This window comes from Tachysurus vachellii, chromosome 2 (assembly GCF_030014155.1).
Source record: "Tachysurus vachellii isolate PV-2020 chromosome 2, HZAU_Pvac_v1, whole genome shotgun sequence".
NCBI classification, from domain to species: domain Eukaryota; kingdom Metazoa; phylum Chordata; class Actinopteri; order Siluriformes; family Bagridae; genus Tachysurus; species Tachysurus vachellii.
Genome location: NC_083461.1, coordinates 13,689,220 through 13,710,188, shown reverse-complemented (window position 1 = coordinate 13,710,188; position 20,969 = coordinate 13,689,220). Strand labels below are relative to the sequence as shown.

Here is a 20,969-nt window from a genome sequence, read left to right as displayed (position 1 = left end):
ATATTAGATAGTAGATACCTTCTCCCAATCAGAAGGTTCTGAGTTCAAATCCCAGGTCCACAAAGATGCCACTGTTGGGCCCTTAACCCTCAATTTCTCAGGTGTTGTATAAAAATGAGATAATCTAAGTCACTCTGGATATAAGGGCGTCTGCCAAATACTGGAAATGTAAATAATATTCTCATTTGATATGCAATGACAGTCTCGTATTACCATATTTCAGATTATTTCTTGGCGTACAAGATTAATTTCATTTCTGTTTGTCCCCTGAAAACAATGATTCAGCAGTTTGTAATTTATTCTAACTCTCAATCAGAAATGAGATCACTTTGCATTGAAGGTATTAATTTAAATAGCAAACAGTTTACAAATAAGTTTATTAGAAATATCTAAACAGTATTATCCTAATCAACTGAAAAGAAAATATGTTCTGCAAGACTTTAGTGTGGAAAAAGCGAAAAAAATAAGGAAACGATATTTATCATACTCAATTCTTCCCAAGGCTAAAGAAGTGACATTCAAAATCTTAAATGACATTTATTCATCCAACTCCTTTTTACATGAGAGATTTAATTGGGAAAACAATTCATGTGGATTTTGTGAGAAAGACATTGAGCATAGAGAGAGCATATTTTCTTTCAGTGTGAATTGGTAAATGAATTTTGGCTTTCATTTCAAAATTGGATACAATCTAAAGATATATTGATACATCCTTTGAATATGACCTCAATTAAAGTTGGAGTGTTTATAAATGATAAAAATATAGAATTTTTGATAAATAACCTGATTGTGTTAGGAAAACATTTTATCCACAGATGCAAGTATTTAAGGGTTAAACCCCATTTCACGGGATGGAAAAATGATTTGAAGTTATTTGCAAAATCCCTTCAATGGATGATGGACAGAAAAGCCCTGAAACTTCTTTCGACTTTGGACTCGTATATGTTATTAGATTAAGACCCCCCTTTTTTCTTTTTTTTCTCCTTTTTCTCTGTTCTGTTTTTCTTTGAATGCTGTATCAACACGAAACACTGATTTATGATTGTTAAATATGCCTTAAATGTTTGTATTTGAATAAAGTTTATTAAAAAAATAATAATAATAATAATTTCTGTTTGTCCCTTTAAATAATTCTACTTCCTGTTTAAGCCACGCCTCTTTATGTATCAGCGCGGTGACAGATCACGTGTCTGTCGGACCGCTTGGGAGGAGGGAACAGTGTGTGTGTGTGTGTGTGTGTGTGTGTGCGCTGAGAACGACACACACACACACAGACAGAGAGAGAGAGAGAGAGAGATGTGTTGAAACTCAATTCTGTTCCTGCATTCCTTCCCTCATCAAAGGCCGTCTATATAGCTAGTGAGAAATCCTAAATTCTACCGTGGTGAGACAGGACGTCTGATCCACAGAGGAACAACCTCAGGACTCTACAGCCAGGACAGATTGGAGGAAATGTGCAGTTTTACATTACGCGTTTGACGCCTTGTGGACAGTAAAGGCGAGAAGCTGCTTTTAGCAAAGGGACGTTTTCTTTTTTCATTTTTAAAGAGGAACACAAGATGGCAGATGACAGGAGTGAATAACGAGGACATCACGGCGTCGTTCCCTTTAACATGTAAAGCACCGCTCAGAAGATTTCGGAACTGGTTACATTGTGTTTATTCGCTTCGACCGGATACAGATAAAAGGAAACACGGTTTTGTCTAGCAGTAAGGATCTGATATCAAACTAGGTTCATGTTGTAGCTGTTCACACCACACGCTAGCTGGATATGGCAGATCTTTCCATTGCTTGGTAAGCCTTTAAACCTTTCGTGGTCTGTTTTGGCAAAGAAAAAGCGAAGCGACCGGTCGTTCCTGTTTTTTAGACCCAAGACCAATACTGTGCTCTTACTTAGTGTTTTTTTGGGGGTTTTTTTTGAGAAGCTAATGCTAGGATATTGTTTCTAGGACATTTAGACTAAAATGAAAGTAACCCAGTAGATTTTAATGGTGAAACTAGATTGTAATGTAAAGTATGACGCACTGGAGACGGTAGTACTGGTCGGTGTTAATATATCACAGAGATCTTATTTGGATACGCGGTCATGATCCAGTCCAAAATACCAATCCTAGTTGATCGTTGATGGTAGGGTTATAAAAATAGCCTTCCATGAACAAGTCAAAAGTCTTTTCAAGCTGCGCTGAAAAGGCCCATAAACGTACCTTCACCTACTAGAGGGAGGAACTGCCAAGGCATATCATTCAGATGTGTCAGCAGATCTGTGTCAGTCTGTCTGCTCATTATCAAAACACGCATGATTTAAGAGTCGCTGTTACTAAAAAAGACTGATTATAAATTGGTAAATGGAAGCACAATGTAGATAAGTGCGCTTGAGGAGAAGAAACACACTTAACGCATAGAACATGCACGGATTAGTGAGACTTTGGTGATAGAAGGTGGCATCATGTCTCCTCATTGATCTTAAGCAGTGCTGCGCTTTTACACAAACATTCATGTCTCCGAAAGTAGGCCTTAAGACACACTGGTTGTACACAATGGTTATCGTCCACTAGATGAAGCAGGAGCAGGTTTTGTCTGGATGGGTTTATAGGAGTCGTGGTTTGACGTCTGTGCATCTTTATAAACTTCTCATTCTGCACCTTTTACGCGTCACTAACACGAATCTGTAAACGAGATCGACTCGAAATGGCCGAAACCTGGAAGAATTGTCTTGAAGAAGAGCTCATATGCCCGATCTGTCTGCATGTGTTTTCGGAGCCGGTTCAGCTGCCATGCAAGCACAACTTTTGCCGCGTTTGTATAAACGAAGCCTGGGCCAAGGAAGCGGCTATGGTCCGGTGTCCGGAATGCAACAACGCCTACAGCCAAAAACCAGCTCTGGAGAAAAACCACAAGCTGTCGAACATCGTAGAAAAGTTCAACGCACTGAACATAGAGAAAACTCCAAGTGTGCTGCACTGCATCCTGTGTCGTCGAGGGCCACCAATGCCTGCTCAGAAAGTGTGTCTGAGATGCAAGGCGCCATGCTGCCAGTCACACGTACAGACGCACTTGCAGCAGCCCTCATCCAACGCCGGACACTTGTTAGTGGAGGCAGCCGAGGCACGAGCATGGAGCTGCCCGTTGCACCACGAGTACCGACTGTACCACTGCGAGGCCGAGCACGCTGCTGTGTGCCACTACTGCTGTGTGGCCAGATGTGCGCCACATCACGGACACGCCGTCTGCGATGTAGAGCTGCGTCGCAATGACATCCGGGTAAGATCGCAAACACCTAACCAACACTGACTGGCAAACAAAACTCTTGATTGTTAGTTCTTGTTTTCTGATTAGTGCACATGTTTATAGCTGGGATTAACATGTGTCCTTTAGGTGAACAGCCAAGTGGAAAGGCAAGATAATTATATGTGTAAATCAATGTCATTATCTTGTTCTGTATCTATTTAATGACCCAAAAAGTGCTCTGTATCTGAATTAGGATTCAAATCTCAAATGGGTGTGGCCTGAAGTGGTCTAATAATAATAATAATAATAATAATAATAATAATAATAATAATAATAATAATCTTATTACTTATCCCCTACCCATATGCCCATATAAAACACCAGGGGAGGGGGAACTATACCAGAGGTGAATATTGTTACCAACAATTGTTAACATCTTCTGTAAATTCTGACTTGTTTTATGTTATCTAAAGGATTCAGTTGGTTCAGTTCCCCAAAATATAAACAAACGAACAACCTCATTTGAATCCCCGCAACCCTTATCAGAGAGTTACTCTTTCATATCTGTATTTGTATCTGTTTAGAACCTGTTAACTATTCAGTCTGAATAATGCATTTATTAATTTTTGTTTATATCCGTAACATTAATCAGATGGTGATCAATTCTGATTAGATGTTATGACTAGAAAGTCCTGCATTGTTGTTGGGGTGAATTAAGGAATTATCATACTATCAGCTGGCATGACAAATCCGAGTATGTTTATACTGGATTCGGTTGGTCACTTGGTTACTATTTAAATTAAAAGTGAGCATTTTATGTAGTTTACTCCTAAAATAGGAGTGCAGAACTCAAGATCAAGAGGCTCTAGTGAGTCTTTCTGATTTGATTGATTTTAAGCTTGTTTAAAAGGTAACAGTATTACGGAGTGTTATTACCTACCAGTTATCCTAGCTGTCTGTTTTTTTTTTTTTTGTTGTTTTTTTTTTAACAACCATCAAGTTTTATTTGGTCATTTTAGAGCTTTATGCCATAACCCATCAATCTGAGGAGAGTTTTATCAATGTTCTAGACCAGGCTCCCCAGTCCTTCTCTCCTTTTTGGTTCCATATGAGTGATTTCCAGTAGGGCTAAACTGTGAAACACTCCCAGAGTTCTCCTCTGGTCTTATCTCTCTGGACCAGGTGCATCCTTGCTTGGCATTTGGGGCAGGGAGGGGGGTGGTGGGTTGCCACTGAAGGATTAAATGAGGAGCCTTATTTTTAGTGGCACAGATGAAGGGGGGAAAAACCTCATTTGAATCTTGTTTACTTCTAACAGTTCTTGCTTTTCTATAGGTGTTAGAATATAATTGGCAGGCTTTTTGTGTTTTTATATAATTAGCTCAGATTTATTAGTGTAAAGTCTGATGGTGGGTTGGCCATCTGATGAATAGACCTGCGTGAATAAGCCTAGTGGACATTTTGTGTTTAAAAAGGCATCGTTCTGCATTGCGTAGACTTTTAAACGTGAGATTTGTGAGATTTTATGGACAATGCTAATCATTCTACTTGGGCCAAAAGGCAGAGAGACCAGCTGTACCTGAAGGTATGGATGAGTCTGCTCTGTTCACCCTGACCTTGATGTTGTCCTCAGACAACAGTGATTCTGTATGCCCTACCCCCACTCCCCCTAGAGAAAGGGATGGCAATACCACCGTGCAATATTACGTTCCCCCTATAGGCTTCTGGCAGCAGCCTGAACTCATCAGTCACTACAATTAGGTCATAGATTTCACTCGTTATTACATTATTGTTTAGTGAACATGAATATGAATTGTTTTGTAGATAACTAAAATTCTGACCACCTTGTTGTGGATGGAAGCATTAATATTTGTTTACGGTTTAATTTATTATAGTAGTCTGATATTAATTTGCATTGTTTTATGTCCTTTATTAATCCCCAGTCTATTTGACATCTGGCCTCATGAAGGATGCTTTATTTGGCTTCATATAAAAACACAGCATGTTAAAATAAACTGTCATATTCAGCCCGTTCAAAACCATTTATAAGTAGCTTTTAAAGGAGATATTCTGCAGTAGCACTAGTTTACACAGTTATTTTAAAAAAGCTGTCAGAAAAAACATCATTGTGCCATTAGACAGCATATTAATAAACTATTACACTTGTAGTAAGACTTCATAAACTGGTTGCATTATGTACATGAGTTTAGTTACGTCCACATGGTAAGGAGTTAATTTCAAAACTGACGAGGTTAGTATTCAGACCACAGATATAACAGCCTTTCACGCTTCTTGAAAAGTTGTGTGGGATTTGTATGTGCAGGGTGGAGTTGCTGAAACAGAGGTGTGTCTCATTTATGCACAGAATTGACCTTGTGAATAAGTTCATTTTCTTGCATGATTCAGCTTAAATGAAGAGTTTAACATGGTTGTACAACAATTTGTCACCCTGAAAATCTTTTTGTGGGTTAAATATATGGTATGCCTTTTAAGGGTATACATAAATATGACAAATAGTTATATGTGTTATCCCTGTAATGTCCACCGTAAGGTTTTTTTTTTTTAGATGCATGGAGTTCTTTAGAGCTGAGCAAATCAAATTAAATAAGACATTTTTTTATTGATTCAACAAAATTGCTAATTAAAAGCATGATGTACTTGGCTTCATTCTTTATACATATTGTTGACTTCATGACTTGAAATTAGTATATATTGTTATCAGATTAAATTGTGCATACAATTAATTGTAATCCTGTGCTATAAAATAATTAGCATCCTTTACAGTTATAATGTATACACTTCTTATAAGCTCAGTAACGAGGACGAAAGCCATATTTGATAATAACAGTGAGCACTATTTATGCATTGATATGTTGCCATTATACTAGACTTTATGATTACTATTACTATATGTTTTCTATATCATTGTTTTAGTTGACAGCAAAGGGGAAAAAAATGTCTTCTTATGCATTTTTACCACAATGTTTTTTGGGATTTAAAGGCAAGTGTTTGTTGTTTAAAGCACTGCGCTAAAAATTATTGAAAAAACCTCATCTCAGTCACTCAAGAAAATGTTGGCACTCTGAGACATGGGAATTTGAATGGGCCATCCTTAAAATCAGTTTAAGCACCCACATTAGGCAAGGCAAGGCAAGGCAAGGAAAGTTTATTTGTATACCACATTTCATACACAGAGGTCATTCAAAGTGCTTTACATAGAAATTAGAAAACAGTTTATAAGAGAGAAAAAAAATGTATGTAAAAATAAGAGACACACGATAAAATCATAATAAAAACAAAGAACAATTAAAAAAAATAATAAAATATAAAAAAATAACTAAAAAAAATAAATGTGATTTTGATAAAAAACTGTTTAAAATATGTTAAAAAGAATAAAACAGGAGTAAAATTAGCAAACTCTGCATACAGAAACATTCCTTGCCTAAATATTTATCTAACATTTGAACTGAAATACAGACTGACATTAAATACAGACCTAATCTGTAGAGTATAGTGTTTGTATGGAGTGATTGACAATGACGGATCTGGTTCATTGTGTACTGAGGCACTTGTTATCAGTAGTGGTCACATTGAATATTTGATCCCTATCACTCCAGGACCCATCACTCTATACTGACAATGTTTACCCTTGCAATGTCTGCTCTTTTACCGATGCTCGTAATTTTTTCAGTTTTGTAAGTTTAAATTTCGTTGGATCTTCTATGCACAGTAAAAGTCCTCTCAACTGATAATATCAATTTAATTATTAATGCATTACAATCTTTTATCCTAACTGTACATTCTTACCTTGAGAAGGTTGAGAAAGAGACCCTTGTATGATTTATTGGCTGCTGAGATGGTTATGGGCATTCAATTACCCCAACTGTTTGTCTTATTTAGTTTGTGGCTGGATACACCCATATCCAATATCATTAAAATTTGACAAGATGCAGAGATCATGTCTGGAACACGATGTGGCCCATTTCTGGGATTCAAAATCCATGCATATCGTTGTTAGGTCAGTGAGTGCATCTGGCTGTGTCTGAGTGTCTGCAGAGTTGCAAGGCAGAGTTGAACGATTACTGATGTGTGTATGTGTGGAGGCACTGCTTTGGGAATTTGCTACAGCACAATCAGGGTTTATAAATACAGAAAAATGTTTTAAAGAAAAGCTTAATGGTGTCATGTGAACTAGACACTGGTCTGATTCAGGAGCTTTAAATCATCAGCTGCATTGGTGTGGTTTAGGTTTGTACTGGATGCAAGCATTTTTATCTGCCAGCCAGCTTGCATTCATTACAGAGCTTTGCTCCAGTATGCACACAGCGAGGGTCACAGCTATTTGTCTCTGACATGCTGGCCGACAAAGACAAAATGGGGGATGATAGTGTGAAATAAATGTGTTTCTTCTATTTCTTTTCTGTCCTCTTTGCTTTCTATAGTTCTTCCCCCCTTGCCTGATATTCACCTGCTGAATACACATCAAAAAAGGCAGCTAAAGTAAAAAAAAAATAAAAATAAAAAATCCCCAGCTTTGTTACCATGACAGCACCTCTACCTCCTCTTTTGGGGCTCTCTTGCATCAGGCATTTAATTTAGACTCATTTAATGTTTTATTGTTGTTACCACTGACATTTGTTCGTGTTAAAGGCCCATTGGTTATTGTGTTTCTGATTTATATAGGATTGAATATTAACAGGAAATTAATTAATATTCAACTTCTATTATGTGCTGATGGGGTCTGAACTGCATCCAAACTGGATCTCTTTTGCTCGACTTTTTAGAGATTCTAAGAAAAAAAAATAGTCACATTGTATTGGTTGGTTCGGATGATCTTGTTTTATTACATTTTAAAAACAAAAAACAAAAAATAAATGGTCATTTTATTCTTGATAAATTTATTCTTTAATGTCTTAACTAAGGAACTTAATACTGGCTTGCTTATACACAAAAGTGCCATAATTCCACAATTTCAGTATGTCCTTGCTGTTGGGGTCTCATTAGATATTTTAGTAGCAGCCAGATTTATTTTAAGGTGCTTTATTTTAAAGTTATGACTCATTCTGTTTCTATAGCAAACGTTGATGAAGCAGCAGGACCGGATTGAAGACAGAGTTCAAGACATAGAAGAGCAGCTCTACAAACTAGAGTCAGACAAGTGTCTTGTAGAGGTGTGTTTCTGTTTCAAAATCCTTGCACTAATGTTGAACTTTCCAATATATGCTGCTGGTTTCCCTAATAAACCTTGTGTATAATCCATGTGCTTTTGATAGATAATCCAGTTTACCTTTAATAATTTTCTAATTAACACTGCCATGTAAGCCAGCAGCCAGATAGTCTGATAGTCTGATAGTCTGATATTTGACTGAATATTACAGGAAAAGGTGCAGCATCTGAAAGAGGAGGTACAGCTACAGTATCAGAAGATGCAGCAGCTGCTAGAGGAGGATTTGGGGAAGACACTGGAGGTGCTCGATCAGGCTCATACCAAATTCTGTCAGGAGAACTCCACCCAGGTCCTGCAGCTCAACCAGAAACGCCAAGAGGCCAAGAAACTCCTCAGCTCCATCCAGATGGTGTCCGATAAGGCAGAGGACATCAAATTTATGAGGGTGACTCAAGAAATCAAGAAAAATTACCTTTATTATTAAAGTGTATTTTTTATATAGGTTGCTTATTAACTTCAGGAAATTAATTTCCTTTATATGACTGTTGGTAATGGGAAAAATAGCCTTGATTCCACAGTGAACCTGAGGAGACTGAAATCGGATTCATTCTGATCGTTAGCTTTAACATACAGCCAACATACAGTCTTTATATGGTTCAGTATAGTATGGTTCTGAACTATAAGTTCATAATGTGAAATATTTTTTAAAGCCTTATGTTTACATATTTCCTGATGCCTAAATAATTATTACATATATGGATCTAGAATGTTATTGGAAGAACGTGTAGGAAGATATTGCCATCTCAATATTTGCCATGCCGATAGACTCTTACCCCGAAAAACCTGAATGATATAATAAATTCGAAAGGTGCTTCATAAAGCATGACTTTAGGGAAGGTCACACTTATGCAACCAGATTATTGTAATTTTTTTTATTTTTCCCTAAACTCTTTATGACTCTTTTTAACTTAATTTTTATAGGTTACTTTCCACAATGAGGATAGAAAAGGTTTTCTTTTTTTACATAAATAAAACCTGCGATCTTAACAGGCTTGTGTAGACTTTTTATATCCGTTGTATATGTGCTGCCATTTTTGTGGAAAGAATAGTTCTGCAAACATTCTACAAACTCTAAAATAGGATGTTTTATTGTTTGAGCTGCCCAGCCTCATGGGTGTTTATGGTTAACTAATGGATAACACACTTCCTCCAGAAATGTCACAGAACTCTGTGACTTTTACACAGTGACACATTGATGTCATTGGACTTTATGGCACCTCAACACAGTTCCTCATTACCATCACTAATCTCAAAAGTCGTGTTCAATTTATATTTCCCCCAAAATCTTACAAAATGTTCAATAGTTTTTGTAAGTGTTAGTATGTCTAAGCACTGGCATGTAAGCACTAACATTTTGTGCTGTTCTTTTTCCTTTTAGAATACAAAATCTGTAAAAATCTTAATGGATAGGTAAGTCTTGCTGTTCTTGTCATATCAAATCAGTGTCTCAGTCATTCCAGTTTATACACATGTGAGTCTGACACACTCTGTTTTCCCACAGGTCTCAGTCATATATTGGCAATACCTTACCCTCTTACAAAGTGGGCAGCCTCAATTCTAAGCTGTTTCTCTCTGAAATCTCAAAGAGGGAGAAAAACCTGTGTAAAATGCTTGAAGGTACATATAAAATAATAATCACTGCATTTGTCTAATGCTTTTTTCATTTAATACCTATTAAAAGAAAGTTTTTCATCAGATTTTAATTAGATGTGTTCTCTACTAATGCCATTTCCATTTCCCCTTCTTTTGTCTTAGCTCCTTTCAGCGCTCCTGCAAACTTCTTCCAGACTATTCCAGCCTATCTGTGTGCAGAGAAACGCAGGCACTCAGTGGCTTTCTCTGATGCTGGAGGCAGCAGTAAGGCTGGTTCTAGTTTTATGGAGTCTTCCTCTTCTTCCTCTGGTCCTACTGCTAAACAACCATGCCTGAGTCTGACTCCAGCTCCAGGTTCCTCCACCAGTGAGGGCCAGTCCTCCCAGCATGCTCTGGGGCCTTGCAACTCTGTGGGAAACAGCAGTGCTGCGACCAGTTCTCAGTCCATGCACCACTCTGGTTCTGTTTTTCCACACTCTCATTATCCAAATAGCAGCACTTCACAGTTGCCTCAATATGGAGGACGCAAGATTCTAATGTGCACAGTGGATAACTGCTACTGCTCGGGTGTGCCCTCAGTGTCTAACCCAAGGGGGCATCCACCATACCCTCGATCCAGTTCCTTCGCATGGCCAGTGAGCTCACAGGAGTACTCCCATCAGCCCCTCCCCTCCACACCTGCGATGTCTCAATCTCTCCAGAGTCTTTCCATGCGGGACTGGATAGACGCCTCACAGCCACACAGGCATCCTGACTTCTACGGCCTCTACAGCCAGTCTTCCAGCAAGCATTACGTCACCAGTTAACCCCAGCTCCAGTGACTGCTGTCAGTCACATGATCGGCTAGGTTTTTAAGCTGTGGGAACGTGAACGAGTGGGAATCTTTTTTTTTTTGTACATAAGTTGGATCAGTCATATAATGTTCTTTAGGTCCAATGTCTAAGTTCTTAAAACAGTAAATGTTACAAAGTGAAGCATAACTTTGCACGTAGGAACTAAAGATGTTCCCTTAACATGCGTTGCTACTTACTACAACAGAATAATACTAACCATTTTCCAAAATGGACAAAGAACAGTATGGTAAATGGTTAATCATCAGTAATGCTGCAATTTTGTGTGAGCTCCTAATCATTTAAATGATGGTTTACTGTATTCAATTCAACAGCCAGCTCTTATTGAAATATACCGTTAGCAAGAAAAGGTCATTCTTACCATTCACACAATTATAACTCACTATATTTTATTTGCCTACTTATTTCACATAAGTAGTCTTTTTAATCAGTGAGTCAATTCTTGTATGAGCAAAATATTTTGAAATTTTTACAATCTTCTATGTTTATCATTTAGCAGAAGATGGAACGTCTTCAGTGTTGTTTTTTTTCATAAGAGAAAGGTATACTTATTTGTATAAGTTTGGGTTACTTGTATATGTAACAGGAAATTTTGTATTTTTTAGAGGGAAAAGAGAGGAAATTTTAATGATGCAATATTATTTTCATGGTTATGTTTTTTTAATTTGTGCATACTTCCCTATTGAGAGTCTCTCGATGGAAATGCCCTGCTTGTCGTGTGATTTCTTGTTACAGCTGCGACTAGATGTCCAGGCTTTGAGCAGCTGCCCAACATGGATCCACACAGACAGTGCTGCCACACAAAAAAATACCTTTTTAACTTTGTGAAACCCAGGATGAATTTTGGTTTCACATTCTATTACTCCTCTTTAACTTATGTGTTGATCCAGAGTTATTTGGACCTGATTTTTCAAAAAATCTGAAGGAACTTTGGAAGTACATTCCTCTCCATTTATTAGCAATACAGTTCTTCTTTCTCCTGAATCATGTCATTACTGGCACCAATCAAAGAATATCTGGCTTCCTGTTTGTTATTGATTGCATGTGGGAACAAGTTTCCGAGCACTTGTAGTAAAATAATAAAACTGCAAGAAATATAAAAAGACTTTGAAACAGGGAAGGTTCTTTTTTTTAATAATAAATAATATTCTGTAATGACAAGCACTGACCAATGAATCTCTAGAGACGGAGGCAAGAATCTGGTTAAAAATATGTTGTTTTTCTTTGTAAATATTTTGTCAAGTAAAGCAGAAGACTTGTAACTGGGAAATAACTTTTTTTTTTTCCAAATAAATAGTAATTTCAATAATGTCTTCAAATGGTTTTAAACATCACCTTTATTTTGTACATTGTGGCATGTGTTTACTTTACACCTTGTTTTTCAGTGACTGGGGGGAAATTAGTGTAACTTATTCAGTGCAATATTAAGCAAGACATAGTTGTGTTGTGACATAATGGGTGATTGAGGATGTGTGTCACAGTTCAACATTTAAAAAAAAAGGCCTACAAGATGGGAAGGGTAAAGAGGACAAGTATGTGGATGATAAGACAAACAACTGTCACTGTAGTTCATCAGTAAAGAATGAAAGATAATTCTGGAAACATTGGTTTTGACCTCCTGTCTCTGTGAACTATTCCCTTAAGATATAACTAAGAGCAGGCTTGCTGTGCATAATGCCTAGACCTGAGACAAATCCTACATTTTTGACCACCAATTAAATGAAAGGCATTGGCTTGATGGGGGTCAACAGGCTGGGTTCAGGATGAGAGAGTTGCCCCCATGAGAGACTGGCTGAATTATGGAAAGTGTGACTTTTTTTGTATTTATTGAAATACATTTTTAGCAAATATTAAAGCAAATAGCCAGTCTTACATTTATATTAAAATATATTGACCTACTTATTTTTGCTCTATCTATGTAAACAGAGGTACAATATGGTACTGTAGTAAAGCCCGGATTATTGTTTGTGCCACATCAAAGACTAAAAGCAAACGGCTAAAAAGTGGGCCAGTGACTTTAGTGGCTACGGACTATAAGTGTCTGTCTCTCACATCTAGCTGCCTGTGTAATTAGGCTGTTAAAAAATGTGTTTTGCTCTTTCAACAGTCTTTGAATGACATCTGAGTAGGTTTCTTCCCTTTACATCTAGGCTTCTCTTTTTAGGGAAAACCAAAACCAACAAGCAGCTATGGCATTTTGGGAACATCACAAGGCAAAGAATTTACTGTAATTTTACAGGAGTAAAGGGAAGAGCAGACCAGAGTAGAAATATCCACCTCCTCAGCAGGACATTATCCAATGCTAATCTTAGTAAAATTACACTGGTCCAGTGGGTGGATGGAGAAAGTGTGTAAGAGATCTCTGTATCTGTAAATACAGATACTGCTTCAATCAGGTGCTGAAAACAACTCATTATTGTATGTAACGAGAAGCTTTTTGTCATCAGTAATGCCTGTAGCTTAAATCTTACATTCAGTTTATATATTGGCTAAATTGAATGTTTTCTCTCCCTCCGCTACTAATCATTATTCTTAGTGTTATTTATTGAGTGAAAATAAAATAGATTTATCATAAAATAGATAATAAATAGAAAAATAGATTTAATAGCACTGCCTGGCTGATTTAGACATAGTCTCTGTATGTGTTGGCAGTTCATATGCTTTTTTAATGCTTTTAGTTGTACTTATGAGAAGGAAGCAGCCCACAGAGACTTTTAAAGATCCCTTTAATGGCTTGCAATGTCTCCCACATGGCTTAAAATGTATTCGCTTATTGATCTTTTTTGACAGCAGTGAGTACAGGGCTGTGTACGCTTTTCACAATGTATAGCTGGCTACTTGAGACCCTGGCCTCTACTGTGCTGCTGTTCAGTGAAACTCCCCACTGCTCTGCCTGTGTGCAGCCCTTTTCTAGTTCCCAAAAATGTGGGGGAGGGAATTTTTGTGTGTGTGTGTGTGTGTGTGTGTGTGTGTGTGTGTGTGTGTGTGTGTGCCTGCCTGCCTGCCTATTTGAAATTGCTTTGGTTATGTTTCAGAAGATACTGTCTCTGGTGCCACTAAATTTATCTCAACTCTGTCTCCTGATGTGTATGCATGTGTGTGAAGGAGAGGAAGCCATGGGCTGGTTGCTTTCCCCTTCATATGAATGAATTTGTGGAGGTGTCAGTGAGGTTATTTTCAACTCTAGGGAGAAAGAAAACCATTAGAAGCTGCCCTCTAAATAATCGGCCTCGTCATGCCACAGCGCCGACCCCCACACGCCGGCTCAGTCATCGCTGTGAGACAGACTGAAAACAGCAGCTTTTTTTCTCAGATAGAAGAGTAAACCTTTAGTCATAGTTAATGATTTTCAAGGAGAGAAGTTTAAACAAGTGATTACTACAGACAAGTAATTACATCTGTTTCACACATTCAAGTGTGCAAATTTCTTTTGGCGTCGTTGGCCTAGTTTTGGGCCACATAATCAGCTCTTCTCTGGGCTACATACGAGAGTGAATCTGAACAGCCTTAGCAACAGTGAAACACAGCCACATTCAACATCTATAATCTCACAAGCAGTCTAACCTTTAAAATTTCATATAGTTCACGTGTACCACCAGAGAAATTCCACAACACAGCTGCAATGGATGTAATAGGATTTTTAAACAGATTTGTATTTCAGTAGCAGTATTATAAATCGGAATGTATTTCTTGTAGGGAGAAAAACTTTATTTATTTAGTTATTTATCAAAAGAACTCCTAATATAATCAATTGTCCAAATCACCAAATACGTCAAAAAGAAATTATGCCCTGACAATGAATTGAAACACCTTTCATTTAAGCACATTTTTCTGTATTTATGTATACAGCATATTCTGTATTTAATTTAATATATTACCTGACAGAAACAGGAGTAGAACAATGTATATTTAAATGTTGGCAAACAAATGTATGTATATTTAATAAGATGACTAATGTTCAATATTTAAAAAGACATGGTCCAAAAAATGCAGTCCTACAATTAAATGTAAGACGCAATATAACACCTGCAACAGATTTACTCAATTGAAAATAATGCTGTCTCTCTCCTCCTCTTCTTCTTCCACCAACTCCACATCATTATCATTATCGTGATCATTATCATCATCAAGCAGCAGCTAATCTGAGGTGTCTTATTTCTCATTTTCTATGCTCTAATGGCCTTCAGTGTTGTACTGCGTTATGGTCCTCAATTGATCGGCAGTCAGGTGCCTCCTCCAATGCAAAAATATTATTTTGCAATCACTCCAAATTGCACATATTTATTGAAATCCTGCAGCATATAAAGAGAACTTTATAACTGATTTTGCACAGTAAGGCCACAAAAATATATATACTACCACAAAGCATGATAAGAAAAGGCACAGAGTAAATATTGCTCATCACATTTATAGGCAGAAGGTTACTAAAATAAGCTCAACCTACTCATACAATATATTTTGCAATTGCACCAATCTGAACAAAGAAAATATGTATCTTAGTGCATGATGTAAATAATTGCAGTCTACAATGAATGTTAGTTAGCAGGCGAATTTACTAGTTAAGATACAATCATAAAAATACACACAGATGCAAAGTAATACTTCAGAAAACAAAGATACAGTACCTACCACATTTTGTACATACCACATTTAATTTTGTAGTTTTAGCATTTATTTGAAGGCTGCCATTATAACCTAAGTGGCCATCTCATTGATTGAGCTCAGTATTGAGTTCTACATTATGCAGGATACAATCATTCTAATTCAGCAAATCTATATTTCATTCATTCATGGGAGATAAGAATGCTACACAGACCAATGTGCCATTTAACACCTTTTGGTCTTACATCTTGGTTTGTCCCTATATGAGTTTGCTTTTTTTTTAATAGCAGTACACACAATGGAAAATTGCTGCATCGATCGGTCAGACACAGATGTGTCATTAATTCTAATACAATCGAGTCACTCATTGCAATGACCAGAATAAACATTTGGTGGTTATTTTCTGTTGCATATAATATCATATAATATCTGATCCTGATGATCATCATCTCCTTCCCCTGTGTGTCAATGGAGATGCTGGGAACCCTGTAATTCAACACTCAACCCTCCCCCTATCCTCTCAGGGCCCACTGAGCTGTCACACACACCTGCCAGCCACTCTGGGTGTTGCCTCTGCTCCCTTTCTTCTTTTTCAGTATTTAGTAATCTCTTTCTATTTATCATCCCTGCCCCTGTCTCATTTGGGAAACAAGAGGAAATTGTCTTTCATGTTGTTGCATTATAAAGTGTTGAGTCAAACATGGAGAAACAGCGTGTATCTGTTTAAATAAAGGCTTACACGTGTAGCTGTGTAATTTTTAGATGAAGCCTCACAATAAGATGTTAAGAATGAACCATTATTTTCCAGTAGTGTAAGTAAATACTTTTTCAACATCTTAGTTTGAATGTTATAAAGCTACATGAACCTCAAATCTATTACCTCATTAGGCATGAAACCTGATTGCTCTGCTGGTTTGTCTTCCACTGTTGCATGAGCTCTGATAGATGGAAAGAAGTGAAACGTACAGTTTGGCAGAAGCAGAGGCAGCACAGCCCTATAAAACAGCAGATGCAGAACAGCTGCCCAACTCCCAGTACAAAGATACTGTAAATAGGATGGAAAAAAAATAAAATGTTCCTTTTTGATATGCCCCACACACATACTCGCAATCTCACAAGAGGAACTGTCATGGAAACTAACTTGTTCATATTTGCACACCATAGAAAACTGGCTTTGGCATACTTTAAACATTTCCATGTTAATAATATCATTACTGTTTTTAGACCTATTGGAAATGGTGCATCATTCATGGAGATGCAACCTACAGGAGAGTTTCCTGACCGTATGGTGCAGAAGGCAGCAGTGTGGGTGTTGGGCCCTTTGTGTCTGGTTGAGGTGCATAATTATGTCTCCTCCACTGCACCCCTCTGACAGCCAGCATCTTAATAGCAGTCAATAACAGAGGTGTGAGTGCTCAAAGTGAAGCCAGGATACGCATCTATTAACGCCATGCAAATTGTATTGGTCTTCAACTGAACACAAAAAAAAAAAAAAAAACATTTATTAACCATGATCATTCAATAAATCAAAGATGTGAGTTTTTTCTTATAAAGCCTATACGAGAACAATGTATATATTCCCTCCTAGTGTCATAAAGGAATAATTTAGGAGGTATATATTTCTCATGGTATTGATATTTATAATAGAAGTGATGAGAAGAAACACAGTGAAATCTTGATTACCATGCAGTAATAAATTAATGAGACCTTTTAATGAACTTCTAAAAGCGTAACCAGGTGCCACTGAGTTTCCATGGTTACATACTGCATGTAATGGCCACAGAGATGAAACTAACATATGCAGTAAAGGTATGTAAAGGTAGGAAATTTTAAAACATATTATTATGTTATCAGCTTCTACTTAAAAAAAAGGAATCCTTTTTTTCATTCATTCATTCATTCATCTTCTACCGCTTATCCGAACTACCTCGGGTCACGGGGAGCCTGTGCCTATCTCAGGCGTCATCTAGCATCAAGACAGGATGAATCCTTTTTTTTTTGCTTAAAAATTATGCTTGCAGGTTCTTTTTCAGATATCCATTTGGATTTGGAACGGATCTTGGGAGCCTATTGATTATACAATATATCAGGAAGTTAAAATCAAGACATGCTGCAATTTAATGCAACAAATCTAAATGTCTAATAAGTCTGAATTTAACAGGCATAATTACATGCCAAAGCATCAGACCAAAGGGGCATGTGCTCAGACGAAAAGGACAGCGTCGGAAAATAGAGGCGTTTTATACTTATCTTTCGTCATATAATCATGAAAAAACAGAAAATAATCCCACAACAGAATTACATCAAGTTTTGACTTTTCTACTGCTGATCTGCAAACCACCTAAAAGAGACATCCTAGTCAATATGCAGACTGAACTATAACAGTTTAAACTTTATGCTAATTCATTTAATTATTGCTTGCTTGCTTTAGTGGATCAGTGCCTTTTTGAAAGAATGGTAATATTTTATTTATTACGTTTTAATTTACTTAGACCTGACCCATATTAATAGACTATATATAATGTGAATAACTCTTGATTCTAACTGAATGTGATCTACTGGCTACTTTTATGTCAGAAGCATATTAATATTAATGTCTTTGACAATGACAACAATCCTTGAACTGTGAATCTTGCATCCTGTTGCCCACCTCTCTTGAACAGACTACTGCAGTCTTGTTATGTGTGTTCTTATCCAGTTTTTCTGTTAAATCCCATCTTTTTTATGGACTTCTTTACATCACTATACATAAAATAAAAGTTGAATTTAAATGACAGAAAGCTATTAAGCACAGCAGTATCAAATCTGGCTAATGTAGCTAACAAATGACAATTCAGTCTATAGTCTGCTTTACCAAAATAGTGAATGATCAAAAGCATTTTTAGAAGTACATATTACAATGTTTACGACATGGTGTATTTCAAAGTAACAGCAACGCTGAAACAAAACCGTCCGTAACTCAATAATTAGTTTGTGAACTGAAGAATCCCACACTAATTTACTTGGGGGATGATTAATGTTGAAAATGCAAATAAAAGATGCTTGTGCTTTGTGTCAAATATTTACATACGTGACATACAGCTAAGTATGGTGAATTCGTTCTCTGCATTTAACCCATCCAAAGCGCACACACACAGCAGTGAACACACACACACCGTGAACACACACCTGGAGCAGTGGGCAGCCGTGTGCAATGCTAAGCTTATTTCCCTTCACTCGATGCAACCTTTTCATATCTATTCAATTAATTTATATTTATTACTTAATACTTACAAAAATATCTATATTGAGCAATTGCTCAAGCACATAAACACATGCTTCAGACTGAAACAAAGACAAAAATAATTATTTAAGACCATCTGTACTTTTATTTTCTGTCTTTATTACTGGTGTCCATATGAATAAACTTCTGACAGTCCAAAAGTGTGCATCTCTACAACAATATGGTAATAATATAGAGTTAGAATTAATATGAGCCATTTATAATTAAGCCATCTATCAACCACAGCCTTAAATCAAAGGTGTGGCCTTGTAATTCAAAGCATGTTTACGGTTTTATTATTCTTTGAGAACGTTTTTGTCTTATCTTGGTCCTGACAACAGCCCTTGATAAACTTTGCTGTCTGATGTCAGAACATAGTGAATACATCATATGATACATACAGTGTATGTAGTTCAATATTTTAAGTCCAGGTCTTTAAACTGCAATTTTTTGGGGTGGGTGGGGATGTGATGCTCAGCTCCACTGAGTAGAATATGCCATACTCATGGTAATCTGACTCTCAGTAAGAGATTTGACTTGTATTTGAATACAAATTCTCCTCTAAAACAACTGGGCCATGTCTAATTTGGTTAGGCAGGTGCAGTGAGAAATATATTGAAATGATGATTATTGATCATTAATTTTTTAATTAACTTTGAATGAATAATTGATAGTTAAAATAATGTTAAATGATTATGAATGTAATTTTAGTTGTTTTAAACTTTGTTTTATAAACTAGCTATATAAAGTAGAACATGTGGCATGATCATAAAATCAAGTTTAATTCTTGTTTACGTATATTTTCTCCCAAAAGCAATCCCTCAACTCAGAAGTGATACATATCTAGAAAATCTTAGACTCTATCCATCAAAAACAGCCTCACTTTAGAACATTTACACCACAGACAGAATAACAAGAGGGCCTTTTCTTCAATGAGCAGAGTTCGGAAGGGGTAGCGCACTATCAGACTCTTCCTTCTTGCTTGTTTCAGGTCCAGATGGAAAGAAAAGGCTCCAGATAAGAATTCTGGCTTGCTAGCAAGGATGCACAGGGATGTAGGGCGGCTTGTCTAATTGCCTGTCTCAGAGAAGCAGATACTGAAAGGATTTATTCAGGCTTAATAAAGCCTGCGTGCCTTGCCAGAGTGCATGTGTCAGCTTGAGGATGTCACTCAAAGAAGCTGAGTGTGTGGAATCAGTGAAACTGGCTGGGTCTGTTTACATTTAGATTGTGAATAACCAAGGAGATGCAACCCAGATACACTTCATAACTTAAATTTAAATAAAAAACAAAAACATCATCATTAACAAAAGATATAATAAATATGAGAAAACATTAGGAAAGTTGCAGAACGGAATTGCAACATTAATGTTCTTTTTTTGTCATCATATCATCTTTCATTTTAACATTATGTACATGAAAAGAAAGACTCAACCCCAAAGAGACAGAGCCAGCTTTGCACTATAAACTAAAGACGGTGTGTGCTGTTTGTGCACTGTATTTGTTTTACCAAATGTGTTTGAGATTTAAATTTTATCATCAGAATAATTTAAGCAGTTATTTTCTTTGGAAATAACAGGACATTGAAAAATAAAGCTTCACTTCATACAGCAAGACTTTTTCTTACACAAGTTTTATACATATTTTTGTTCTGTTGTAGTGCTTTTCTTGAAGTATGGTTTGCAGGTTACAAATGAATAAACAAATGTAATTAGACATAGGCAGTACCACCTGTAGTGATTAAAATAGTCATCTACCATAAACATGACTTTCTAATTGGTAGTTTCTTTCCTCTGAATGTTAAAAATAACGGAAAAACATGAAGAGTATTTGATGAAGTCTTTACATGAAGTGTGCTGCAGTATATATGAAACCACCTGAGTTCTGTCCACACCATCTGCTTCCTTGGTTAATGGGGGATGGTAGTGAAAAGAAAAAGATATACGACCTCTGGAAGAGCAACAGAGAGCAAAGTGAAACTGAACAAACATTTCAAAAACTAAAATGCCCGATAATCCCACAGAACTTTACGACATGGTATCTTTCACTGTTACAGCACTTAATTCAGAGGTACCACAGAAAGATGCCCAAGAATACATTATTTGTACTCCAGTTTCATATTAATGCATTTGCAAAAAAATGTATTTAATAATAAATAAATATTAATTTCCAAATTATGTACATAGGACTTTTTACCATGTTTCAT

At 36.7% G+C, this 20,969-nt stretch overlaps 1 protein-coding gene across 1 annotated transcript; it reads left to right on the top strand.

Moving 5' to 3' along the window:
* The first annotated feature begins 1,254 nt into the window (after positions 1–1,254).
* On the top strand, positions 1,255–12,012 carry trim8b (tripartite motif containing 8b). The gene is made up of 6 exons (XM_060857533.1): positions 1,255–3,261; positions 8,304–8,399; positions 8,607–8,840; positions 9,834–9,865; positions 9,957–10,072; positions 10,211–12,012. Exons 1-6 carry the CDS (start codon positions 2,689–2,691, stop codon positions 10,852–10,854), a joined length of 1,695 nt encoding a protein of 564 aa, XP_060713516.1. The 5' UTR covers positions 1,255–2,688; the 3' UTR covers positions 10,855–12,012.
* Positions 12,013–20,969: the final 8,957 nt, after the last annotated feature.

Bases quoted from the DNA above. Each gene is read 5' to 3' on its own strand.
- trim8b (XM_060857533.1), top strand. From the start codon at position 2,689: ATGGCCGAAACCTGGAAGAATTGTCTTGAAGAAGAGCTCATATGCCCG. The intron at 3,262-8,303 runs GTAAGATCGCAA...CTGTTTCTATAG, and splicing joins TGCGTCGCAATGACATCCGG to CAAACGTTGATGAAGCAGCA. The intron at 8,841-9,833 runs GTGACTCAAGAA...TTTTCCTTTTAG, and splicing joins AGGACATCAAATTTATGAGG to AATACAAAATCTGTAAAAAT.